This window comes from Natator depressus, chromosome 9 (assembly GCF_965152275.1).
Source record: "Natator depressus isolate rNatDep1 chromosome 9, rNatDep2.hap1, whole genome shotgun sequence".
Taxonomy (NCBI): Eukaryota; Metazoa; Chordata; order Testudines; family Cheloniidae; genus Natator; species Natator depressus.
Genome location: NC_134242.1, coordinates 47,856,872 through 47,884,615, shown reverse-complemented (window position 1 = coordinate 47,884,615; position 27,744 = coordinate 47,856,872). Strand labels below are relative to the sequence as shown.

The following is a 27,744-nucleotide window of genomic DNA, read 5'->3' as shown; positions in this document are numbered from 1 at the left end:
TCCTCCCCTACTTTGTAACACTTCCTTCCTAGCTTTTATCAGGTTAGCCATCTGAGGGCTAATTAGTTTCTTAAATCCAGCCTCTGCTTTTGATTACCTAATTGTTCAATGAGCCATTTCTAAGGGAACTAATTGAGGCTACAGTGCTCAGAGTGCTGACCCATCTGTCAGTCCTCAGTGCTCTGTCACAATGGGCATGGGATTTAGAGAACAATACTTGTATTGAGGTACTCTGGTTTATGTGGAAATCCCAAAACACCTTAGAATGAAGCCTGAGGACAATATTGTCCTTGTAAAACAAAACCAAATATTATTTATATATATAAATTAAATGGATTAAAAACTAGACAACTGATCAATCACAAAATATAATTGTTAATGAAAAATCATCAGTTAGTGGGGGTGTTTCTATTCGGGTCCTCTGGGGATTGGTTCTTGGCCCAACACTGTACAGTATTTTTTCAATGAGCGCTAGGAGAAAGTATAAAATCATTGCTGATAAAGTTTAGTGGAGTGGTAAATAATAAGACAAGGTCACTATATAGAGTGATCTGGATTGCTTGGTAATCTAGATGCAATTAAAACAAGAAATATGCTCAAATGCATGGTCCTACATCTAGGAACAAGAATGTAGTCACACTTACAGGATACGGGACTGTATTCTGGAAAGTGGGGACTCTGAAAAGGGCTTTGAGGTAATCTAAGAGAACCAGCTGAACATGAACTCCCAGTGCAATGCAGTGAGCACAATCCTTGGATGTAATACTAGGGGACTATCTAGTGGGAGTGGAGAGGTGGCATTATCACCATATATGGAACTGGTGAGACCTCTACTAGAATATTATGTAACCATGTTTGATTCTGATGACCACACTTTTAAAAAGGAAGTTGAAACACTGGAGAAGATTCAGAGACCAGCCACAAGAATGATTTGAGGTTTGGAAAATGTGCCTTGAAATGAGAGATTAAAAGATCTCTATCTATTTAATTTACCAAAGAGACGATGAGAGGTGACTTAATCACAGTATATAAGTATCTAAAGAGGGAAAGTACCTGATCATAGATGGCTCTTCAAAGTAGAAGACAATGATATAAAAAGATCCAGTGGCTGAAATTCAAAGATTAAAAATTTCAAACTAGAAATAAGATGTACATTTTAGCAGTGAGGGTAATTAATCACTGAAGCAGCTTAACAAGAGATGTACTGAATTCTCCATCATCTAGAGCAGGGGTGGGCAAACTTTTTGGCCCGAGGGCCACATCTGGGTATGGAAATTGTATGGCAGGCCATGAATGCTCACGAAATTGGGGCTCTGGCTGGGGGTGTGGGCTCTGGAGTGGGGCTGGGGACGAGGGGTTGGGGGTTCAGGAGGATGCTCCGGGCTGGGACTGAGGAGTTCAGAGGGTGGGAGGGGGATAAGGGCTGGGGCAGGAGCTTAGGGAGAGGGAGGAGGTCAGGGGTGCAGGCTCTGGGCGGTGCTTACCTCAAGCAGCTCCCAGAAGCAGCAGCAGCATTTCCCCCCTCTGGTTCCTACATGAAGGCATGGCCAGGCAGCTCTACGCGGTGCCCCTTCCGCAGGCGCCACCCCTGTAGCTCCCATTGGCCATGGTTCCTGGTCAATGGGAGCTGCAGGGGCTGCACTTGGGGCGGAGGCAGCGTGCGGAGCCCCCTGGATGCCCCTACACATAAGTGCCAGAGGGGGGGACATGCTGCTGCTTCCGGGAGCCCCGCAGAGCGGGGCAAACCCCTGCCTCCCCTCCCCAACGGGAGCTCGAGGGCCGGATTAAAACATCTGGAGGGCCGGATGCAGCCCTCGGGCCAGTTTGCCCACCCCGATCTAGAGTTGTTAGGATATAGATATTCAGGCCTGTCTGCAAAGGCCTGTACTTTAAGAATTTAGGTGTATTCTTATCACTTGGCTAGTTAGAGGTATAAAAGAAAGAATCAAAATCACTGTCTCCCAGTGTAAGGTCCTTCTCTTACTGTGACAGTCTTAGGCCCTGTTCTTAGGCTAAGGCCTTTGGCTAAGCGACAGAGGCAGCCATAAGTTGGGAAGCGACCGGTCACATCCTCACATTCCAAACTAGTCACATTGAAAGAAGGTGCTATTGGGCTGTTAGGAATACAATCCTGTCCTGATAGTGCCTAACACCTCCAGAGAAAGGGAAGTGCCTAGAAGATGTAAAAGGAAATTTAGATTGATAGTTTTCTCTGTGGTAAGAACTCACTTATCAACAGACACAGCTGGGAAACTCTTATGTCTTTATAGATGTAGTTGTGAAATCCTCACTTCTGTATTGTTTTGTCATTATAGTTCCCACTTTGCTATTGTTTATTGGCATGGTCTCTGTCTGGTTCTGTGATTGTTTCTGTCTGCTGTATAATTAATTTTGCTGGGTGTAAACTAATTAAGGTGGTGGGATATAATTGGTTAGCTAATCATGTTACAATATGTTAGGATTGGTTAGTTAAATTTCAGTAAAATGATTGGTTAAGGTATAGCTAAGAATATTACTATATAAATTAGGGGCAAACAGGAAGTAAGTTGGGATTCGAAAATAAGGAAAAAGAAACTTGGATTTAAGCTTGCTGGAAGTTCACCCCAATAAACATCTAAGTGTTTGCACCTTCGGACTTCGGGTATTGTTGCTCTCTGTTCATGCGAGAAGGACCAGGGAAGTGGGAGAGTGAAGGAATAAGCTCTCTAACAAGAGTTTTATCAAGACTGGATATATTTCTATACGGCATGGTCTTATTCAATCACAAGTTGTTGGGCTAAATGCAGGAACACAGTGTGTGAAAACTATGGCTGTATTATGGAACAGGTCAGACTAGATGACAGTCAAAGTCTGGCTTTAAAATCGCTGACTCTGTAGGAGATCCAGCCATTAATGCCTGAAGCTCACTCACTCTTCTGGCGCAGCTGATAGTCACAGTGAAGCGTTTTCAAAGGTGGGTATTAAAACATGTACTCCTTAGGGGTTTGAAATGATATCCCACAGCTTTGTGAGGACTAGTTTCAGGTTCACTGGTGAGTGGCAGTTAAGTTGATCCTTCATGAATCTAGAGACAGTAGATAACTTGAATCTGTCCCAAGGAATATGACAGGCCAAGATATCTGATAGATGGAACTTGACTGAAGAGAAAGCCCAGAGAACATGAGGGCCAAGAGTCAGTCAAAGAGCTGAGGGACTGGTGCTGAGTCACACTAAAAGCTATCAGCTCCATGTTTGTGCATACAATTTTCTGTAATAGTATACCCTGTACCACCCAGAGCAAATTAAATCACTGGTCATTAGAGTTCCATGTCTGAAGCTGTTAGATAAAGAGATTCCTGGATCAGTCCATTTGGTTTTGTTAGCGGGTCTTGGGATGCTAGGAGATGGTAATAAAAGTACACTGACCATTCCAGCAAGTCTGAAAACCAGCATTGTTTTATCTATGCTAGCACCACTAAGATGACAAGACTGATGGGGCTTGGATCTTTTTGATCATCATGGGGGATGAGTGGAATTGGTGAGAAGGAACACAGCAGGCCTCTGCTCTAAATCAGCAAATATGCATCTTTAATGCACCCTCTATGTGGCAAACAGGGAAGAAGACAAACAGGAGCATTTCTGAGTAGCCACAAATCAGACATCAGGAATGGTAACATACAAAAGCCAGTAGGAGAACACTTCAATAACAGATTTAAAAGTAGCTATACTTGAACAAAAAAACTTCAGAAACAGACTTCAAAGAGAAACTGCAGAACTAAAATTCACTTGCAAATTCAACACCATTAATTTGGGCTTGAATAGGGACTGGGAGTGGCTGGCTCATTACAAAAGCAGCTTTGCCTCTCCTGGAATTGACACCTCCTCATCTATTTTTGGGAGTGGACTACATCCACCCTGATCGAATTGGCCCTGTCAACCTTCTCCACTTGTGAGGTAACTCCCTTCTCTTTATGTGTCATTATATAATGCCTGCATGCAGTGATGAGCTGCCAAAATCTTAACAACGGGTTCCCTCCTCACCCCACGAGGGGGTCGTTGCCCACCCCCACGACTCCTGCCCCATCCAACCCCCCGCGTTCCTTGACGCCACCCCCCAGAAACCCTGCCCCATCCACCCCCCTCCCCTGTCCCCTGACCGCCCCCAGAACCGGGCAGGAGGGTCTCATGGGCCACCGTAGTGGGTGCCCACCCCACCCCTAAGAGCCAGAGGCACCTGCCGGGGGGGCAAGGTGGGGAGTCCCGGCGGTGCTTACCTGGTGCAGCTCCCAGGAAGAATCTGGCAGGTCCCTCTGGCTCCTAGGGGCAGGGGAGCATAGCTAGGGGGGAGTGGCTCCAGGGCTGGAGCGGCTCCAGGGCTGGAGCACGCAGGGGGAAAAATTGGTGGGTGCAGAGCACCCACCGGCAGCTCCCCACCCTGCGCCCGGCCCCAGCTCACCTCCGCTCCGCCTCCTCCCCTGAACCCGCCGCCCCGCTCTGCTTCTCCGTGCCTCCCCGCCGGCTTCCCGCGAATCAGCTGTTCGGCGGGAAGCCGGGGAGGACTGAGAAGCAGACCGCAGCTTCCTGCTCAGGCCGAGGGTGGAGGAGGTGAGCTGGGGCGGGGAGCGATTCCCCTGCGCCCCCCCGCCCCCGAGTTACCTGTTGCAGCGCGGGCAGCCCTCCTTGCGCCTCCCCCCACCTGAGCTCACCTCCGCTCTGCCTCCTTGGGCCTGAGTGGGAAGCCACCGCTTGTTTCTCAGCCTGCCCCGGCTTCCTGCGCGAACAGCTGATTCGCGGGAAGCCTAGGGGGGGCAGAGAAGCAGAGCGGGGCGGTGTGTTCAGGGCAGGAGGCGGAGCGGAGGTGAGCTGGGGCCGGGGAGCTGCTGGTGGGTGCTCTGCACCCACCAAATTTTCCCCTTGGGTGTTCCAGGGCTGGAGCACCCATGGAGTCAGCGCTTAAGGCACCACTTTTGGCCGGTTAAATTTAGAAGCCCTTTTAGAACTGGTTGTCCCTCGTGGAACAACTGGTTCTAAAAGGGCTTCTAAATTTAACAACCGGTTCTAGCGAACCGGTGCAAACCGGCTCCAGCTCACCACTGCCTGCATGTGTCATTTTTACTCCATGCATCTGAAGAAGTGGTTTTTTACCCACGAAAGCTTATGACCAAATAAATCTGTTAGTCTTTAAGGTGCCACTGGACTCCTTGTTGTTTTTGTGGATACAGACTAACATGGCTATCCCCTGATACTTAAGGCCAATGTTGTCAAGGTGAGGCTCCTGACTAGGCGGTTTACCTGAGTTAGTGCAGGGAGAATGTTCCTTCCCTGTCCTGGCTTAACTCCGAATTCATCCCTAGTGGAAGCTGTCAGCTCTTTTTATCTCGCATGCTGGGCTCTAATTGGCTTCTGCCTACTCTTGGCCCTTCTAGGTACCACAGGACCAACTCTGGTTCTGCCTGCAGCTGATCATGGGAGGCCTCTCTCCTGGAGATATGAACTCCCTGCTCTTCCCTACCAGCAGGGCACCTTCTTAGGGCGAGGTGTGCCAGATGATGGGGCCTCTGGCAGCAAATAGTGAATGCCTAGTACACTCTGTCACAGGGAGGTTAGACACCGTTCTGTTTAGGGTACACGTATACTACACCAGACAAGATGATGGTCAGCAATGGAAAAATTATTGCGACTTGCAATGGATGGGATGTGCTATGTTCTGCTTCCTGCCAGAAGATAATTCCTGTGCATGAAGTGCAAGCTGATAGATAAAATGGAAGAAAAGAGTCATGTTCTTGAAGAACTACAGACCCTGCACTGCATCAGAGAGACAGAAAAGTTCCTGGACAACTGAATTCAGGCATCACTACCACAGATCCAGCAAGAAAAAGGAACAGGATGTGAGGGAGCAGGATAGAATAGAAACTAGAGTGGAGGATTGGCAATTCATGGCCACTTGAGGAAAGAGCATAAGGAAGCATTCAACATGGCCAGAAGCAGAAGATGGGCAGTCTGTGACCATGCAAGGAAAGAGAAACAGGAGGAATTCTACTCATCTAGAGGTATCCCATCACTATCAGGTACTCAGCATGGCAACCGCAGATATGTCTCTGAAGATTTAGCCAGAGGAAAGGAACAGGAGTCTACATGGGCCACACTGGAGGATGGACATTCAGCCCAATCGACGAGGATGGCAAGCATGACCAGGAAAAGATTTCTGACTGTCCAAAGAAGACGGACAATCCTCAATGGAGGCATGACATTAAGAAGAAGGGACAGAATCTTCTGCAAGGGACAAAAGGATGGTGTGCTCTCTTCCTGTAGTGAAGACAAGATAAGCAAGACTGGATGGGATCCAGAAGACAGTGGGCAAGGCTCCACATGCATATGTTATATATTGGTATAAATGAGAACTTCAGATGACGCTTCACAGATTTTCAAAGACCTCAGGGATCTCGGAAGGGAGCTGAAGGAGAAGAAAGTCCAAATGCTCTTCTCTGGGATTCTTCCTGTTACAGAGCAAAATAAGACAGAGATGATACTGGAGTGAACTGTTGGCTAGATAAGTGGCTAGGCAAAAGTAGAGGATTTTATATATGTGGAACTTTGGGTCACCTTTTATGGGGAGAGGACAACATATGTGTCACAGATTTGGTCGAGCTCCCACTGCTGCAGCCCACCAGATGGCTGTGTGGGGATCTGATTACCCACGTGTTTTAAATCTCTAGAGCAGGGGTCTCAAACTCAAATGACCACGAGGGCCACATGAGGACTAGTACATTGGCCCGAGATCTCAGGAACAAAATCAAGAAATCCTAGCAATGGTATAGGTCTATTACTAGATAAGGATGGTAAAATTGTCAGTGCTGATATAGAAAATGGAGAACTGTTCAATAAATATTTCTGATCTGAATTTGAAAAGAAGCTGGATGACATATTCACATCCTACAGTGATAATGAAATATGCTTTATGTCAACAGTAACTAGGCAGAACGTTAACAGCAGCTACTAAAGTTAAATATTTTAAATCTGCAGAAAGGGATAGTTGTACCCAAAAGTTTAAGACGAATTGGCTAAGGAAATCTCAGAGCTGTTGATGTTTAACAAATCCTGGAACACCGGGAAAGTTTCAGAGAAATGGAGAAAAGATAATGTGCCAAAATTTAAAAAGGATAAATGGGATAATCTAGGTAATGACAGGATGGTTAGCCTCACATTGATGCTGGGCAAGTTCCTGGGAAAGCCTTCAGGAATATATTAAAGGATACTGACAAAATTAATGCAAACCAACCTAGTTTTACAGAACATAGATATTGTCAAGCAAACTTTATATTGCCTTTTGATGAGATTGCACAAAATATTGATAAACCCTTATATATAAGGACCAGTTCTGACAGGAGACCCTTCCAATATCTAATACGCAGTAATGGGCAATTACACTCAGCTATGAAAATCTGCTGCCTACCCATACAATCATAATGCATGTGCGCACGCACACAGAATTTCAACCAACCTGGGAAACAGGGAAGGAAGCAGTAAGCCCTGAGTCTCAAGGAAGTGAACATTATGAGAACTAAAAAATTCCCCAAATATGATTTTTTGAGTTAGGAACTAACAGGAAGAGACACTGACAGGATATATCAATTTTTAAGGAAAACTGAGTTTTCCTTAAGAAGAAGTGGCTGTTTGTAAATAGAAAGACTATTGCAAAACAACATCTGAGATCACTGATTCAGTGTCCTCCAGGGTATTCCTATATCATAGCGGCAATAAAAGAACTGCTATGGGAGACACTGGTTCTCCTGTTGGGGAAGCATGCAGCATGCCTTACTGGAGCCAATGGCTTGCAGCTCTAGAAGTATCAGAGTTCTCCACTCTCAAATTGGCACAGACACAGAAGTGAAGAACTGTCACAGCATGTACCCATGGGATATTGCATTTTGTTGCCTATGGTGCAGGATGAATTTGGCTCTAGATGTGTTATGGTGTGCTCAGAAAGAGTCTGTATGAATACATTTCTATGGACAGTTTGTTCAGTTTATTAAAAAGAATAGCACAGAAGACTGTTTCATCACAAGACTGATCTAATAAAAACCTCTTCTTGGTTCTTGCTATGCTTAAATAATCAAACTTTTGTAAAGAACATGTGAGTGCATTTCTTACCTGTTCTTTGACTGGAGTGTTGACATTCGATAGGCACTGCTGGCAGACAGCCAGAAAGGATTTCACAGTTTTCCTCAATACCAACAAGTCCTCCTGAATAAACATCAAAAAGGGATAATATTCTTTAATATTAGAGCACAAAAACATAAGATCATGAGAATGGCCATTCTGGGTCAGACAAATGGTCCATCTAGCCCAGTATCCTGTCTTCTGACAGCGGCTGGTGCCAGATACTTCAGAGGGAATGAACAGAACAAGGCAATTAGTGAGTGATCCATCCCCTGTCATCAAGTCCCAGCTTCTCGCAGTGAGAGGTTTAGGGATACCCTAAATCTGGAGATGGGGATGTGTCCCTGACCATCTTGGCTAACAGGCACTGATGGACCTATCCTCCATGAACTTATAAAATTCTTTTTTGAACACAGTTATAGTTTTGGCTTCACATCATCCCTGGCAACAAGTTCCACAGATTGACTGTGTCTGTGTGAAGAAGTACTTCCTTACGTTTGCTTTAAACCTGCTACTTATTAATTTCATTGGGTTATCCCTGGGTCCTTCTGTTATGTGAAGGAGTAAATAACATTTCCTTATTCACTTTCTCCACACCAGTCATGATTTTATAGCCCTTTATCATACCACCTCAGTCATCTCTTTTCTAAGATGAACAGTCCCAGTCTTGTTAATGTCTCCTCATATGGAAGCTGTTCCACATCCCTAATCATTTTGGTTGCCCTTCTTTATACTTTTTTCAATTCTAATATAACTTTTTTGAGATGGGGTGACCAGAACTGCATGCAGTATTCCAGGTGTGGATATCCCATGGATTTATATAGTTGCATTATGGTATTTTTCTGTCTTATTTACTATCCCTTTCCTAGTGTTTGCTAACATTCTGTTAGCTTTTTTGCCTAATGCAGCCCATTGAGTGAATATTTTCATAGTAGTATCCATGATGACTTCAAGGTCTCTTTCTTGAGAAGTAACAGCCAGTTTACATCCCATCATTGTGTATGTATTTTTGGATTATGTTTTCCAGTGGGCATTACTTTGCATTTACCAACATCGAATTTCATCACCAATTTTCTTGCCCAGTAACCCAATTTTGTGAGATCCCTTTGTAATCCTTTGCAGTCAGCTTTGGACTTAACTATCTAGAGTAATTTTGTACTGTCTGCAAACTTTGCCACCTCACTCTTTACCCCCTTTTCCACGTCATTTATGAACATGTTGAACAGCACCGATCCCAGTACAGATCCTTGAGGGACCCTGTTATGTATCACTCTCCATTGTGAAAACTTATAATTTATTCCTACCCTTTGTTTCCTATCTTTTAATCAGTTACTGATCCATAAGGTGACCTTCCCTCTTAAGGACAGGTTTCAGAGTAACAGCCGTGTTAGTCTGTATTCGTAAAAAGAAAAAAGAAAAGGAGTACTTGTGGCACCTTAGAGACTAACCAGTTTATTTGAGCATGAGCTTTCGTGAGCTACAGCTCACTTCATCGGATGCATAGCATATCGTGGAAACTGCAGAAGACATTATATACACACAGAGACCATGAAACAAAACTTCCTCCCACCCCACTCGCCTGCTGGTAACAGCTTATCTAAAGTGACCATCAAGTAGGGCCATTTCCAGCACAAATCCAGGTTTTCTCACCCTTTCCCCCCCCCCCCCCCCACACACATACAAACTCACTCTCCTGCTGGTAATAGCCCATCCCTCTTTGAAACCTCTCTTTATAATGCGCATGATCATCAAGGTGGGTCATTTCTAGCACTAATCCAGGTTTTCTCACCCCCCCCCCCCACACACCCCCCTCCAAAAACCACACACACAAACTCACTCTCCTGCTGGCAATAGCTCATCTTACAATGTGCACAGCAATAATCCAAGTTTAACCAGAACGTCTTGGGGGGGGGTTTGTAGGAAAAAAACAAGGGGAGATAGGCTACCTTGCATAATGACTTAGCCACTCCCAGTCTCTATTCAAGCCCAAATTAATAGTATCCAATTTGCAAATGAATTCCAATTCAGCAGTTTCTCGCTGGAGTCTGGATTTGAAGTTTTTTTGCTTTAAGATAGCGACCCTCATGTCTGTGATTGCGTGACCAGAGAGATTGAAGTGTTCTCCGACTGGTTTATGAATGTTATAATTCTTAACATCTGATTTGTGTCCATTTATTCTTTTACGTAGAGACTGTCCAGTTTGACCAATGTACATGGCAGAGGGGCATTGCTGGCACATGATGGCATATATCACATTGGTGGATGTGCAGGTGAACGAGCCTCTGATAGTGTGGCTGATGTTGTTAGGCCCTGTGATGGTGTCCCCTGAATAGATATGTGGGCACAGTTGGCAACGGGCTTTGTTGCAAGGATAGGTTCCTGGGTTAGTGGTTCTGTTGTGTGGTATGTGGTTGTTGGTGAGTATTCGCTTCAGGTTGGGGGGCTGTCTGTAGGCAAGGACTGGCCTTTCTCCCAAGATTTGTGAGAGTGTTGGGTCATCCTTCAGGATAGGTTGTAGATCCTTAATAATGCGTTGGAGGGGTTTTAGTTGGGGGCTGAAGGTGACGGCTAGTGGCGTTCTGTTATTTTCTTTGTTAGGCCTGTCCTGTAGTAGGTGACTTCTGGGAACTCTTCTGGCTCTATCAATCTGTTTTTTCACTTCCGCAGGTGGGTATTGTAGTTGTAAGAATGCTTGATAGAGATCTTGTAGGTGTTTGTCTCTGTCTGAGGGGTTGGAGCAAATGCGGTTGTATCGCAGAGCTTGGCTGTAGACGATGGATCGTGTGGTGTGGTCAGGGTGAAAGCTGGAGGCATGTAGGTAGGAATAGCGGTCAGTAGGTTTCCGGTATAGGGTGGTGTTGATGTGACCATCGTTTATTAGCACTGTAGTGTCCAGGAAGTGGATCTCTTGTGTGGACTGGACCAGGCTGAGGTTGATGGTGGGATGGAAATTGTTGAAATCATGGTGGAATTCCTCAAGGGCTTCTTTTCCATGGGTCCAGATGATGAAGATGTCATCAATATAGCGCAAGTAAAGTAGGGGCGTTAGGGGACGAGAGCTGAGGAAGCGTTGTTCTAAATCAGCCATAAAAATGTTGGCATACTGTGGGGCCATGCGGGTACCCATAGCAGTGCCGCTGATCTGAAGGTATACATTGTCCCCAAATGTAAAATAGTTATGGGTAAGGACAAAGTCACAAAGTTCAGCCACCAGGTTAGCCGTGACATTATCGGGGATAGTGTTCTTGATGGCTTGTAGTCCATCTTTGTGTGGAATGTTGGTGTAGAGGGCTTCTACATCCATAGTGGCCAGGATGGTGTTATCAGGAAGATCACCAATGGATTGTAGTTTCCTCAGGAAGTCAGTGGTGTCTCGAAGGTAGCTGGGAGTGCTGGTAGCGTAGGGCCTGAGGAGTGAGTCTACATAGCCGGACAATCCTGCTGTCAGGGTGCCAATGCCTGAGATGATGGGGCGCCCAGGATTTCCAGGTTTATGGATCTTGGGTAGTAGATAGAATATCCCAGGTCGGGGTTCCAGGGGTGTGTCTGTGCGGATTTGATCTTGTGCTTTTTCAGGAAGTTTCTTGAGCAAATGCTGTAGATGCTTTTGGTAACTCTCAGTGGGATCAGAGGGTAATGGCTTGTAGAAAGTGGTGTTGGAGAGCTGCCGAGCAGCCTCTTGTTCATATTCCGACCTATTCATGATGACAACAGCACCTCCTTTGTCAGCCTTTTTGATTATGATGTCAGAGTTGTTTCTGAGGCTGTGGATGGCATTGTGTTCTGCACAGCTGAGGTTATGGGGCAAGTGATGCTGCTTTTCCACAATTTCAGCCCGTGCACGTCGGCGGAAGCACTCTATGTAGAAGTCCAGTCTGCTGTTTCGACCTTCAGGAGGAGTCCACCTAGAATCCTTCTTTTTGTAATGTTGGTAGGCAGGCCTCTGTGGATCATTATGTTGTTCAGAGGTATTTTGGAAATATTCCTTGAGTCGGAGACGTCGAAAATAGGATTCTAGGTCACCACAGAACTGTATCATGTTCGAGGGGGTGGAGGGGCAGAAGGAGAGACCCCGAGATAGGACAGCTGCTTCTGCTGGGCTGAGAGTATAGTTGGATAGGTTAACAATATTGCTGGGTGGGTTGAGGGAACCATTGCTGTGGCCCCTTGTAGCCTGTAGTAGTTTAGAAAGCTTAGTGTCCTTTTTCTTTTGTAGAGAAGTAAAGTGTGCGTTGTAAATGGCTTGTCTAGTTTTAGTAAAATCCAGCCACGAGGAAGTTTGTGTGGAAGGTTGGTTTTTTATGAGAGTATCAATTTTTGAGAGCTCATTCTTAATCTTTCCCTGTTTGCTGTAGAGGATGTTGATCAGGTGATTCCGCAGTTTCTTTGAGAGCGTGTGGTGAGAAAACCTGGATTAGTGCTGGAAATGACCCACCTTGATTATCATGCGCATTATAAAGAGAGGTTTCAAAGAGGGATGGGCTATTACCAGCAGGAGAGTGAGTTTGTATGTGTGTGTGTGGGGGGGGGGGGGGGAAGGGTGAGAAAACCTGGATTTGTGCTGGAAATGGCCCTACTTGATGGTCACTTTAGATAAGCTGTTACCAGCAGGCGAGTGGGGTGGGAGGAAGTTTTGTTTCATGGTCTCTGTGTATATATAATGTCTTCTGCAGTTTCCACGATATGCTATGCATCCGATGAAGTGAGCTGTAGCTCACGAAAGCTCATGCTCAAATAAACTGGTTAGTCTCTAAGGTGCCACAAGTACTCCTTTTCTTTTTTCTTTTTACTTCCCTCTTAACCTAGGGCAGTTTATTTTGCTTAAGAGCCTTTGGTGTGGGACCTTGTCAAAGGCTTTCTAAAAGTCCAATACACTATATCAACTGGATCCCCCGGATCACTGTCCATGTGCCCGTTGCACTCTCACAGAATTCTAATAGGTTGGTGAGGCATGATTTCACTTTAGAAAAGCCGAACATAATGTGTTCATCTCTGGGTCTAAAATTCCGTTCTTTACTATAATGTCAACCAATTTGCCTGGTACTGAAGTTAGGCTTACTGGCCTGTAATTGCCTCTGAAGCCATTTTTTTTAAATTGGCACTACATTAGTTATCCTTCAGTCATCTAGAAAAGATGATGATTTAAGTGATAGGTTACATAACAGTCAGTAGTTCTGCAATTTCATATCTTAGTTCCTTCAGAATTCTTGGGTGAATACTATCTGGCCCTGATGACTTATTACTGTTTATTAATCTGTTCCAAAACCTCCTCAACTGACACCTTAGTCTAGGAGAGTTCTTCAGATTAGTCACCTAAAAAGAATAGTTTGGGTGTGGGAAACTCCTTCACATCCTTTGTACTGAAGACCAATGGAAAGAATTCATTTAGCTTCTCCACAACGGCCTTACCTTCCTTGAGTGCTACTTCAGCACCTCGATTCTCCAGAGGTCCTATTGACTGTTTGTCAGGCTTCCTGCCTCTGATTACTTTAAAAAACTTTTTGCATTAGTTTTTGGGTCTTTTGGTATTTGCTCTTCAAATTCCTTTTTGGTCTACCTAATTATATTTTTACACTTAACTTGCCAGAATTTATACTCCTTTCTATTTTCCTCACTAGCATTTGACTTCCAATTTTGAAAGGATGTCTTTTTGCCTCTAACCACCTCTTTTCCTCCCGTTAGGTGATGATGGAACTTTTCTGGTCCTCTTACCGTTTTTTTTATTTGCAATATACATTTAATTTGAAACTCTATTATGGTGTTTTTAAATAGTTTCCATGCAGTTTTCAGGGATTTCACTCCTTTGAGTGTTCCTTTTAATTTCCATTTAAACTAGCTTCCTAATTTTTGTGTAGTTCCTGTTTTTGAAGCTAAATGCTATTATGGTGGGTTTCTTTGGTATTCTCCCCCCTATTATTAATAATATATTAAACCCCCATTCCCAATCTATTAATAATAGATTGCCAGGACAAGAAAAATAAAAGAGTTGACAAATAATTTCACACATAATCAAGCCTACAGCTCTCCAAGCAAAAATGGAGAGGCAATGAAAAGAAAACAAGGAGCTCTCTGGAGAGGCACTGTCTGTATTGCACCTAGCACAATTGGAACTTTGCAAAGGGGTCTAGGTACCACTCTGATAATAAACAATAATAAGAATATACTATCACCACATCCAAGATATTTTTAAATACAGATACCAGTTACTAGCTTGAATTTTAAATTTAGATTTCAATTTTAAAAGTTTTCAAACAAAAATTTAAGACAACAAAGTAAACCTACATGGTATTTATCTAGAACTTGGTACCAGGATAATTCAACAGGAAAAGAAAAATCTGTTAAATATCAATAAACATGGATCAAGTCCAACAACATCACAAGGTCCTAACAATCTGCAGAGAGGGGAGCTAGAAAGGCAAGCTTGCTTTGTAGAAAAACCTGCTGACGTACTGGCCCAGGAACAGGAATTAACGACTTGGGGACCAGAGGGAGGGAGGTTTGAGGGACTGGAGAACGGAGGATTCACTGGGAATGGTGCATTGGGAAGTGTGTGGGTAACTGATGGATCGGGGGGACATCTGATGGAATTATAGATTTGGGCGATGGGAAAGATGGCTACCTACTTTTCCTTAACTGTTGGTCTTCAAGATATGTGTTGCATATGTCCATTCCATTGTAGGTATGTGAATACCTCATTCATAGTTGTCAAAGGTTTTTTGCTCAGCAGTACCTGTCAGGGCAGCATGAGTGCCCCTGCCTTGCACCAGTGCATGCAGTTATAAAGAGCCCCATTGCCCCCAACCCTCCTGAGTTCCTTCCTCCTGGAGCAGGGGTGGCCAACCTGTGGCTCTTCAGAAGTTAATATGCAGCTCCTTGTATAGGTACCGACTCTGGGGCTGGAGCTACAGGCGCCAACTTTCCGATGTTCCAGGGGGTGCTCACTCCTCAACCCCTGGCTCTGCCCCCACTCCACTCCTTCCTGCCCCCTCCCCCTCCCCTGCCGTGCCCTCGCTCCTCCCCTCTACAACCTCCTGCATGCAACAAAACAGCTGACTGGGGGGTGCAGGGAGACAGGGGGAGGTAATGATCAGCGAGGCTGCTGGTGGGTGGGACGCACTGGGAGCGGGATGGGGGAGCTGATGGGGGGCTGCTGACGTATTACTGTGGCTCTTTGGCAATGTACATTGGTAAATTCAGGCTCAGGTTGGCCATCCCTGTCCTGGAGAGACTCCAGTGGAAGGAGGGTGGATGGTGGAATGGAGATGTGTAACATTCCCTAAACAACAGTATTTATGGAAAAGTCAGGTAACTGTTTTTAATTCTTCAAAAGTGATTCACATGTCCATTCCACTTTAGGTGACACACAGTTCAAGCTGGAGGTGGGTTTGGCGTCTACTTGAACAGGGATTGTAGGACCACCTGTCCACATCTGGCATCATCTCTAGACTGAGGAGCGATGGCACAGTGGGAAGTAAATGTGTGGATCGAAGACCAGGTTGCCACCTTACAAATGTACAGGATGGGCAGCTGGGCCAGAAAGCCTGCAGAAGCTGCCTGTGATTTAATTGAACGAGCCACCACTTTTGATGAAGGTTCTGTACCTGCCAAAGTATTTTTTAATACTTATTTTTCAGGACTAACGAAGTAAAACAGTAAAACAGAAAAAAACATGCTTGTTGACACTCAAGTAATTACATTGGTGAGGCAAGATTTCCCTTCACAAAAGCCATGTTGACTCTTCCCCAACATATTCCAGCCACTAGTGTTAGGTATCTTCTGCCTGTGTAGTCCATGATCAAGGTGTTTCTTAATATTCTCTTTGGTAAACAGAGTTAGCTCCTCGACCACTAATTATTTATGAATTATTCTCTGAATCTTTTCCAGTTTTTCAATAGACTTTTTAAAGTGTGGATACCAGATTTGGACACAGTATTCCAGTAGTAGTCTTACCAATGACATATACCAAGGTATTATCACCTCCTTGGTCCTACTCAGGACTCCTCTATTAACATAGCCAAGTATCGTGTTAGCCCTTTTGGCCACTGCATCACATTGGGAACTCATGTTCAGTTGGCTAGCTACAATGGCCCCTAAAACTTTTTCAAAGTCACTGCTTCCAGGATGAGTCCCCGATCCTTTGTGACCTACATTCTTGTTCCCAGATGTAGGTTCTTGTATTTAGATGTATTAAAATGCCTGTTGTCTAGCTGCATTCAGTTTCTCAAGTGATCCACATTACTCTGTAACAGTGACCAGACCTCATCATTATTTACTACCAATCTTTGTATCATTTGCAGTCTTTAAATGACTTTTCATTTTCTTCTAGGTCATTGATAAAAATATTAAATAGTATTGGGCTGAGAATAGATCCCTGTGGGACCCCACTAGAAACAACCTCAGTGGATGATGGTGGTTCTCCATTTACAATTACTTCTGAGATCTAAGATTTAAGGAGTTTTTAATCCTTTGAATACGGACCATAGTGAGTTTGTATAATCTTAAACAGAAGCCATAATGCATTATATCAGTATGGTTATCTTTAACAGCCAAATGTGCAAACATGTCAAGAACAGTATCAGGTTTGTCTGTTTTCCATTCAGTGATATTTATTGGTATTAATTTTGTTTCTGACCTTTAACTGTTTATTGGTAGAGTACTGTATCAGCCATTAAATGATTTTGCCTGTGATTAATATCAGGCTAACCAGTCATTTGTTACTTGGGTCATCCTGTTTACTCTTTTTAAATATTGACATAACTTTGATCGTATTCCAGCCCTAGATTCCATAAAATACTTATGAGTTCAGTACAGAGACTGAAGATTATAATTAACATTTGTCCAAGACGCAATAGAATAAATAATGTCCAGGATTTAGTTTTCTTCATTTTTATGTTTTTTTCATTTTCCACTCTAACATTTTCCTCAACTTTGGAAAGTTAAAGAGCAACAAAAGGAAAATTTTGTAACTTTTCTGAAGTTCACTAGTCTAGCCCAGTCACAGGAGCACACTTCGCCTGGGCAAGATGGACAGCACTGGTGTGTTATCAACATATTAAACATCTCTTTAAATGGCTTTCTTAATGACCTTGCACACCCATTGAATAAGACAGGGACAGCACAGAACTCTGTGGTAGTTCACATGTAGGCCCTCAGTGCAGAAGAGCAATTGCCCATACTACTCTCCAGGATCTTCATGTGAGTAAATCACAAAGCAATCCAAGGACAGTCCAATCCATTCCTGCCAGGCTCCACAGGCATGTTAAAAACCCACAATTTTGAAGGCAGCTGATAGATCTTATATCAGCTGGGCACAAAATCTTTATCCAACATTAGGTGAAGACCATTGATCAGCACAATAAATACAGTCTCTGTACTGCACCCAGATAGGAGTCCTGACTGACAAGATCAAGATACTCAAAAGTTGTATGATCACAACCTTTTTCATATTTGTAACCAAAAATGGAAGTTTAGATTCGGGTTAATGCTTAGCAAGATTCCCAATGTGAAAAGATGACTTTTTGAGTAGAGGACAAGAGTGAGTCCTCTAAAGCAATGGTTCTCAACCGGGGTACACGTACCCCTAGGAGTAAGCAGAGATCTTCCAGGGGGTACATCAACTAATCTAGATATTTGCCTGGTTTTGCAACAGGCTATATAAAAAGCACGAGTGAAGTCTAACTAAAATTTCATACAGCCAATGACTTGTTTATGCTGGTCTGTATACTATACACTGGAATGTAAGTACGATATTTATATTCCAATCAATTTATTTTATAATTATATGATAAAAATGAGAAATTAAGCATTTTTTTTCAGTAATAGTGTGCTGTGACACTTTTGTATTTTTATGTCTGATTTTGTAAGCAAGAAGTTTTTAAGTGAGGTGAAACTTGGAGGTATGCAAGATAAATCAGGCTCCTGAAAGGGGTGCAGTAGTCTGGAAAGGTTGAGAACCACTGCTTTAAAGCAACTGGCACCCTGTCTTCCTAAAAGGAAACATCAACAACCCCATCAGCAAAAAGGAGAAGGATGTAGCACACAAGATGTGGCATAATGTTCTACTAATGTGTCCAGAACCTTGTGAGTGACAGTGCTCAAAACCCAAGCAGGGAAAAATCTGTCTAGGTACTTATATGCTCCTCTTCACTGTAGTGACTGAGCACCTCCCAATTAAATATAAGAACTACAACTAACAAACATTTTTCTCTCTCTTTCCCTTCCTGTAAAAGTAGCTTGAAAACTAGAACGTTTTTTGTCTCATTCCTTCTCTCCTCCACATGTGGTAACACAAGTAAATAGGTTTTGCATTTAGTTTTGAAAGCTGTGAGGCTAGTGACCATTTTTATCTCTCTAAAAGTGACTTACAAAATTTGGGTCCCACTCTCAAGAAAGTTCCATCTTCCGTTGGTCATAATTCTGATGGAACGTAGCTGTTGTAGGAAGTCATGGTCAAGGAAGAAGAGATGATCTCCTAGAATTGGGACAATCTGATGGATCGTTCTGAATACCATGACAGAAACTGAATTTGGCTCTGTAAGTGATGGGGAGCCAACGCTCAGGGCAGAGCAGAGGCAGTATGTTCATAGCCATCTGTGTTACTCAACAAATGGGCTGCTGCATTTTGTAGCAGTTTCAGCTTATTTCATCAAGTTTGGCTTCATTCCCACTATAAGGAGTTGCAACAGTCAAACCTGGAAGGTCACAAATGCATGCATTACTATGACCAGATTTTTGCCTGACAGGATGGAATTGGATTACCCATCAGAAGTGAATAATCTCTAACACACACTGAAATGTGGTAATTCCAACCCATGGCAAAAAGAACATGGATCAAATGGCTCCCAAAATGAAGGAAAGGCAGACATACAGCAGACTGGATTTATGCTCAGTCAGCATACCATATCTCAGGCCTGCTACACAAATTAATGGATTAAAAACTGGCTAACTGATAGGTCTCAAAATGTAACTGTAAATGGTGAATTGTCATCGAGCAGGTCTGTTTCCAGTGGGGTCCTGCAGGGATCAGTTCTTGGCCCTATACCATTTAATGTTTTTATCAAGACTTGGAAGCAACATAAAATCATCAGTGATAAAGATTGCAGATGACACAAAAACTAGGGGAGTGGTAAATAAAGAAGAGAACAGATCACAGATACAGAGTGATCTGGATCATTTGGTAAACTGGGCACAAGCAAACAACATGTGTTTTAATACAGCTAAATGTAAACCTAGGACAAAGAATGTAGGCATTCTTACAGGATGTGGCATTCTATCCTGGGAAGCAGTGACTCTGAAAAAGATTTGGGGGTTGTGGTGGACAATCAGCTGAACATGAGCTCCCAGTGTGATGCTGTGGCTAAAAGAGCTAATGCAATCCTGGGATGCATAAATGGGGGAATCTCAAGTAGGAGTAGAGAGGTTATTTTACTGGTTATTTGGTACTGGTGTAACTACTGCTGGAATACTGAGTCCAATTCTGGTTCTCCCTGCCCTGGTATCCTGGTTCCTACCCCAGCCTCCTTCTAGGACTTCTCCCTGTTGGAGGGGTCCTGTCTGAGTCCCCATGCTAGCTTGTTCAGCAGGTAGTGCAGCCTGGGTTCCCACGGCACCCTACTGAATTTGGGATTCTGTCTGGGTCCCTGCTGTACATTGCTGAGCTCAGGACTCTGTCAGGGTCTCTAAGGTACCCTGCTGAATTTGGGATTCTGTTTGGGTCCTCACAGTATCCTGATGAACCAAGGGCTCTGTCTGGGTCCCCTCTGTACTCTGCTGAGCGTGGGACTCTATCTGGGTCCCCACTGTACTCTCTGTCTCCGTCTGGTTCCTCACTTTACTCTCCTACGCCTGGGGTTCAGTCTGGGTCCCTGCTGTATCCTGCTGCACTTAGGGCTCCGTCTGCGTCCTCACTGTATCCTGCTGAGTTTCCCCTCTCTGGACCTGGGCCAATTCTTGTGCAGGGCCAAGCATTGTTTCCTCTGCCCCTTGGCTCCCACCTGCACCCGGACCAACTCTTGTTCTAACCTGACAAGTTGGCTGATGATTTTCTCCGGTGAGGTACTTACCTTGTCCAACTCCTGTTGGCACTTCCTAAGATGGTCCCTCAGGCCTCGGGGAAAATTGTGTTCTCCCTTTCAGTCCCCCTTTGCCATCCTTACTCTGGCTCCCAGCCCCTTTACCTCCTTTCCTAGATGGTCCTGGACCCTCCTGGTCCCAGGCTGCTGTCCTAGCCCCTTTTGCATGAGGGCTGAGAAACCCACCCAGTCTCTCCCCAGAACTATGGGCCAAGGCGCCCTTTACCACGCGGACATGCAGTCAAGCTCTCCAACTCCGTGCCTCCAGCTCAACTTCTGCAGTGGGGTAGACTTGGATCTCACCATAGATACAGGAGACATTCACTGGGAGGTGTCTGTCCAGGCTATTTAACTTCAACTGGTCTTCCAGAATGAGAGTGCACCCAAAACAAGTCCCTTAACCACAGTTCCTCCCACCTTAACTCCTACTACCCACCGTGTGCCCATCTGGACTCTCAGAGTGGACCCCACAGCTTGGTCCCACTCTAGTAACAGTTTAGGTAGTCACAGTTCATAATTGGGAAATTTTTTTTTTAATATGCCTGGCCTGGCCACAAGGGAAGCAAACCCCAGGGCCCCTTGGTCCCTTCCCACTAGTATTTCCAGTAACCCGCAGGGCTCCCCAGAACCCTTGGAGGTGCTGTGTGCCTCCTAAGTTTAGGATACTCAGGGTCTTTCCCACTTGAGGGCTTCCCTGGGTTATCCCCTGGTGAACTCCCCTCAGTTTATTACATTGTCCTGGTCACTCAGAGACGGCTTCAGCTCACTCCACCGCTTCCTCCACTGGGGCCGGCTGGAAGCACTTTACCCAGCTCTGTGCCCCTTTGGGCAGAACTTTCAGGAACTGTTCAAGGACCACCTGATCCAGAACTTCCTCCCCTGACCTGGTCTCTGGGCAGACACACCACGTCAAGAGGCTGCAGATGTGCCCCTTGCGGGAATGGTTCCACCAGGAACCTGTGCCTATAAGCCTCTGGAGTCAGCCCTAACCAGTCCAGGATAGCTACCTTCACCACCGGGTAGGAGTTTGCCTGCTCATCACTTATTACCCAGTAAGCCACCTGCACCTCACCATTCAGAAACTGTGCTATGTGGACTGCCCAAACAGACTCCTCCCAGTCTGCTGCCTTTGCCACTCACTCGAATGTCTGGAGGAAGGCCGCCGGGTCATCTTGTGGTCAAAGCTTTGCAAGGCCCGGAGCCAACTGGACCCGAGTCCCATCACCAATTGCACTACCAGGTGTGACACAGCCCAACCACTTCTGTATCCACGCCTATTGTTTGGAGTGGACTTCTTGCCAACTCTGTTGTGTAGTGAACCGGGCCTCCTGCTGTTTCTGCTGATTTTTCCATCATCTGCATCAGCAAAGTCTGGGTCTGGTGTTCTTGCTCTTTCTGCATAGTGGCTACCTGCTGCTGCTGCCTTGCCACTAACAGGCTGATCACCAACTCCATCTTTCCACTTAGTCTAGGGGTAGATTAGGTATCACTGGGATGGTTGCCGATTCACCTTGGCTCCAAACATGGGCTGCCAAGCCCAGTCTCAGAGGTTTATTCTTTTACAATAAAGGTTAAACAACCAACCAACCAGAATGCAGTCTTAAGTCAGTACTTGGCCCCAGTCTTCATGGCAACCACGCCCAGCTCCTGGCATCTTCCTAGCCTCAGCCAGTTCTGCTCCCGCCTTGGAGCAGCAGCCGCAGGGTTGCTTCCCCAAACCCTCCCTTACTCCAGGGACTCACCACAGGAGTTAGTTCTACTCCTGTGTGGCCTTTGCTGAGCAGGACTCAGCCCGTCACAGTCCCTCCCTCTCAGCTGCCTACTAGCAGCCCTTCATAGACTCAGGTATAACCCAGCTCTTTAATTAGCTGGATTAAGCTCACCTGCTCCAATCCAGGGGAGCAGTGCTCAGTCTATCCACAGAGACTAGCTACCCTCTGACAGGAACAAATATTTAATAATGAGCTCTTCAGTCTAGCAGAGGAAGGTCTACTACAATCCAACGGCTGGAAGTTGAAGCTAGACACATTCAGACTTGAAATAAGGCACGATTTTTTAATGGTAAAGGTAATTAACCATTGGAATAATTTACCAAGGGTGAATTCTCCATCATTGACAATTTTTAAGTCAAGTTTGGATGTTTTTCTAAAAGATCTGCGCTAGGAATTAATTTGGGGAACGTCTATTGTCTGTGTTATACAGGAGGTCAGACCAGATGATCACAATGGTCCCTGCTGGCCTTAGAATCTGTGAAAGCACATGTGAGGAACAGATGCTGCACCTCGCTTCTCTCTGAGGTGCTTCCCTTTACCTTGCCTTCCGCTGTTAGCCAGGCTGAGGTTTTTGGAAAAGTGAGCAGAAGTCACCAGATGAAGGATGTTGTCTCTGGCTTTGGAATAAAGACAACATAATGCTCCTTTTCATTTGATCAGGAAGAGCAAACCTCAGACACATTCCAGTAGACTTTGTGCCATTCTGGGGACTAATCCAAGCCATCCAAATAGTAACAGCTCCACAGCTGTATTACTTATTAGTATGATGTCATTCAAAATTCTATCCAATTACTTTTAAATGATTCAGCACATGATCAATGTACATATAGGAAAGGAAAAGTCCAAAAGTTAGAACAGAAAATTTAGAAACTAATAAAACTAAAAAAGGTAAATTACAGGCTTCCAAATGTAGAATTAATTTATATTGCAAATGGTCTTTCACAGTTTGTGCCATCTAATTACAAATATATAAAAACTCTAGGAATGGTACTTTTTCTAATTCAAGCCTGTCTAGCTGCATCAATGTAATATGGATTAACCTACTATTAAAAGAATTAGTTTGAATAAGGATACATATACAAGAACATCTTCACAACATTTGCATTCCTGCTTGCTTAGAGCATGAGTCATTTCCTAGAACTCTTTCTACAGTAAAATTTGCATTTGCCTCTTGTCTAGACTCAGCATTTTATACAGTGTTACTGGGGATATCTTAACCTACTTGTGCATTTCTTTCTTTCAAAGAGATGGGAAAGTGAGCTCTCTTTTGTTTTTATGCATTAAAATATATGCATTACAAAGTGAGTCTGAAATAAAATAATTTAAAATCATTTGTAGGATTTGTTTAATGTGTCCTACTGGATAATTATGCATGCTAGCATGCAGTTGTCTCTTACCTCCTGTGTCAGAACCATATTTAGTACATGCTTATTCATTGATATAGGGTACTAAAAATAATTTTTATAATGAGCTACAACTTCCTTTCGTTTTACAAAGAGGCTGATCCTTAGAAGGTGGAAAAGTTCTTTGTGTCCCAGTTTTATAGCACAGTTACACATAGCAGTGCTATGTGACATAGCAGACATTGCTTCACATTTTGGCCCCATTCCAGAAACACTTAAACATATGCTTAAGTCCTGTCCTGAGTAGAGATGCTTTTCTTAATCAGGCTCTTTATTAATATGACTAAGGAATAAACTGTAAGAGTTTCATTTGACATGGGAAGGCTGTATCTGTTACATAAAGAAAAAACTGCAATGCAAGTCAGGAGCACAAGGGGTCTTTCGGGAGGTGATGCATGTATAGAGACACGGTGTTGGACAGTCCAGGACTTTGTGTGTGCAAAATGTTTGCTGCTGCCCATGGTTTTATGATAATTAGGTTTAGTTTTGTGCCATTGTTTTAAAACAATAACATTAATATTACAAAGAGACCTTTCTGCTTTAATAATGCTGATAGTTATTGCTTAGTGCTTCATTAGTAACATCCACTACTAGCAAACTTACATTTGCCTTTGGCAACATTAAAAATATAGTTATTCATTAAAAACTAAATACCATGTAGATGTTCAGTTATCTGTGATGCTACAAATCAACATTATTTCCCAAACTGCAATCCATTCTAATTAGATAAGCTGTATCACCAACACTTAATCTCTGGCTCAGGCGTCTGTGCCCTTAGAGAAGTGTATTAGACATCTTCAGAAATGAAAAATCAACCAGGATCAACTTCCAATACAGAACAGGGGCAGATCCTCCATTGCCCTGTACTCTGTCTAGTCAAAGTGGGTATTAAATGCTAGTAAATCAGAATGGTAATGATTTACACCCACTTTGCACTGGTGTAAAAATGACTGCACATAATGCAGGGAATGAGGAATCAGGCCCAATGTACTTAGTGACCTAAGCAAGGTTAAACTTCTTCAGTAACAGCTGTATATATAGGAATTTTTACTTACTTTGGAGGGTGAGCCTTCTGTGATTTTCACCAGCTGCCAGAGAATAGAGTAATGGGAACACTGTAGTGCCTGAACAACTATCTGTAATAGAGGGAACACAAAGAATGCCAATAAACGGGAAGGCATCAAGTAAAAGTCTAAAATTTAGTTAGAGTTTATGAAGAATTTTGGAAAAGAAGTGATAATAGCTCTTGTGTAGCACTTCTCATTTTCAAAGGTATGATTTTACCCCTTAGCCGTCTTAGTATAAGTAAAGATCATTTACCGTATTTGGTGGGGAAAAAAATTGTAGGTGCTGGGAAGGAAAACTGTAACAGAGTCTTTGTCTGTCAGAGCAGAGTAAAGAAAGGCACAGAGGCAAGTCTGAACATGACAAAAGTATGACCCAGCATCTGGATATCTCCATGTAAAAGCATGTTTTAATGCATCGAATTCTTAAACTGTCAGTATGACAGTCTGGTAACATGACGCAAATCAAAGAGAACACACGTCTCATGGAGATGGCAGGGATAATATTAGTGCTACAGAGATATCAGTGGGAAGTGTCACCTGTAATTCAGTAAGAAAATTAAAGGACAACGGTGACTTCCTCTCAAAATCTTGTCCAGATCAGCGATGTGTCCCACAATCAGCAGAAATGAACATAGAAGTATGTCTATGGGCAGAGAAGCTATACTGGAAGAGCACTTAACTTTTTATTTCTCTATGCTGGAGGTTTTTTGTTAGGTATGTTATGTCTGTGGCAGCCCTAAGTACTTCACAATGAAGTTTTATGTGAGGATAGTACTAAGGGCCAAATTATCCCATTCTGCAAAAATACCGCTGTTGAGGGCTCGTGAGGAAAACTCTATGAGATTCACTTTTCAGTGTTTTCTTTCCACTGGCCCTCAAATGGGACAATCTGGAAGGGGGTCACACCCCTATTAAAACACAGAACCAAAGGACAGGTGACAGTTATAAAGACAGTTGTTACTCTGCCAGTCTCTTCTCCCTGGGCAGCATGGTTCCAGCATGAACCAGGCTGTCCTGCTGGCTGACCCCTCTGTAGCCTCTCAGCAGCAGCTTTAGAGAGACCTGAGGAGGGTGTTTCAGCTCAGAAATATAGGGCTGAATGCTCAAAAGGAGTTAGGTGCTGTCACGCTCAGCGTCACAATGTCTAACTATTAGGTGCCTGGAAAAATCACTGTGATTGCCAAAGCCTGACTTAGGCACCTAAGCTCCTATATGATGAATAAGGAGAGACGGGTGCCTTAAACTGCAATTCATAAAAGCAAGAACAGTAGGTGGGGAGCCACCTAAGACAGCGAATGGGAGATGCTGACCAGGAGTGCATGCTAGAGACAGGCTTCTTAGTCTGGGATCCAGGGAAGCAGCTAGCTCCGCTTGCAATTCTGAAGCCAGGAACCTTCTTTAGAGTTAGGCACCTTAAGCCATTTTAGCAAGAAGGTATTGGAGGAGGAGGTGCCAACCTTATAACTTTTAGCCCAGTCATTAGAGCACTGGCCTGGGATTTAGGGGATCCAGGTTCAATTCCTCTCTCCATCAGAGGGGGAGGAAGGATCTGACCGGGGTCTCCTACCCCTCAGAAGACTACTCTTACCACTAAGCTATGGGATACTCTGAGGTGGGGCTCCTTCCATGTCTCCTGTTGAATAATGAGTGACTGGCGCAGGGGCACTGGATGCTGGGTCTCCTACATGGGTGTCCTAACCACTGGACTACAAAGTCATTCTTGCTCTCTGGCCCAGTGATTGTTCCACTGTGGACAAATACTTAAATGGTCACTGAGCCAGCATTACAGTGTAATCATAATTCTAATCTTACCTAGCATGTATGTAGCACATTCCATAGCAGAGTACATAACATTATCTTCATTTTATAGAGGAGGAAACTGAGGCACAGGAAGATTAAGGACCAGTTTTTTAAAGGTATTTAGGCATAGCAATGCCTGTATACCTTTGAAGACCTGGGCCTAAGTGACTTGGTTAAAGTCACACAGTGAGTCAGCTGCAGAGCCAAGAACAGAACCCAAGTCTCCTGACTCCCAGCCCTGCACCTCTCTAATACTGGCCTTTCATTGAAAATCCAGGAATTTCATTAAAATTAATTTCACTGTGTGACCAAAAAGCATGGTTTAAACTGTGGTTTAAAAGCTAGGGCATCAACTTATTGTGCTTCTCTATGATTATTCTACTAACACTCATAAAGCGTTTAACTCCCCCAAACGATATAATGTATATATTGTTAATTGTACCTGCTCTGGCATAGCTCCATGTTCAATTCCAGTCCTCAGTAATCTGTAGCAGTTACTAAACAGATCCCACTTTGTGAGATCATGAGCACTAAAAGAAGAGGCAATAAAAAGACATTAGTTGAGTTTCATGAGAAGAAAAAGGTCTTTGCGACTCAAATCAATAGTTCAGTATTTGTTTGCAATGTTGAGACAACAGAGCAGTTTGAAAGACACTTGTATAAGTTAGTTCACACTACATTAAAATTTGAAGTTGTGCTTTTTCATAAATTAGGAATATTTTACCACAAGAGGTTTTTGCTAATGCAGAATTAAAATCAATGCAAACCATACACCTTTATATATACACAGAGGTAGCTGAATCGTGGTCAAACTACCATGTCTCGAACTTGCCTCTAAATCAGCTTACTTCTGTGATTCTAAACACTGCTGGAACTTCAGCAGACATTTCTCAGGCACTGTGGCAGATACCCACAAGGGAAGTAAAATAGAGTATTTTAAATGAAAAATAATTTTTAGGCAAACTAAATTTAGGTATTTTTCTCTAGTTATTTCCAATGAAATATTTAATTTTAAAATAGTAAGCATTCTAAAACATCTAATGTAAGACAGAAGGGATCTAGTCACAGGAGACTGGAGAGGAAGAGTACTGAGAAAAGCTCATGACACCCGTCACTTCACATCAGGTTATAAGGGCCTGATCCTGCAAAGAGAAGCATATGGGTGGATGCCTGCACCTATGCAGAACCTCACTGATTTCAATGACTTAGGCCTTGTCTACACTACCATGATAAGTCAACCTAAGTTACACTACTCCAGCTACGTGAATGTTAACTGGAGTCGACGTAGCTTAGGTTGACTTACTGCGGTGTCTACACCGTGGTGTGTCAATGGGAGACACTCTCCCATCGACTAACCTTACTCTTCTCATTCTGATGGAGTAGTGGAGTCGACTGGAGAGCACTATGCCATTGATTTAGCGGATCTTCACCAGACCCTCTAAATCAACCCTCGCTGCATCCATCACAGCAGCATAGATCTCCAGTAAGTATA

General features: G+C 43.9%; 1 protein-coding gene across 6 annotated transcripts in view; it reads right to left on the bottom strand.

Moving 5' to 3' along the window:
* STAG1 (STAG1 cohesin complex component) overlaps positions 1–27,744 on the bottom strand; it is a 363,241-nt gene that overhangs the window by 73,762 nt on the left and 261,735 nt on the right. For all 6 annotated transcript variants that reach the window (XM_074964074.1, XM_074964070.1, XM_074964075.1 and 3 more), the window contains 3 exons: positions 26,695–26,782; positions 24,441–24,521; positions 8,131–8,223 (listed from right to left, as the gene is read on the bottom strand). In XM_074964074.1, coding sequence (XP_074820175.1) covers positions 8,131–8,223; positions 24,441–24,521; positions 26,695–26,782 — 262 coding nt within the window. The remainder of the gene's footprint in view (positions 1–8,130; positions 8,224–24,440; positions 24,522–26,694; positions 26,783–27,744) is intronic.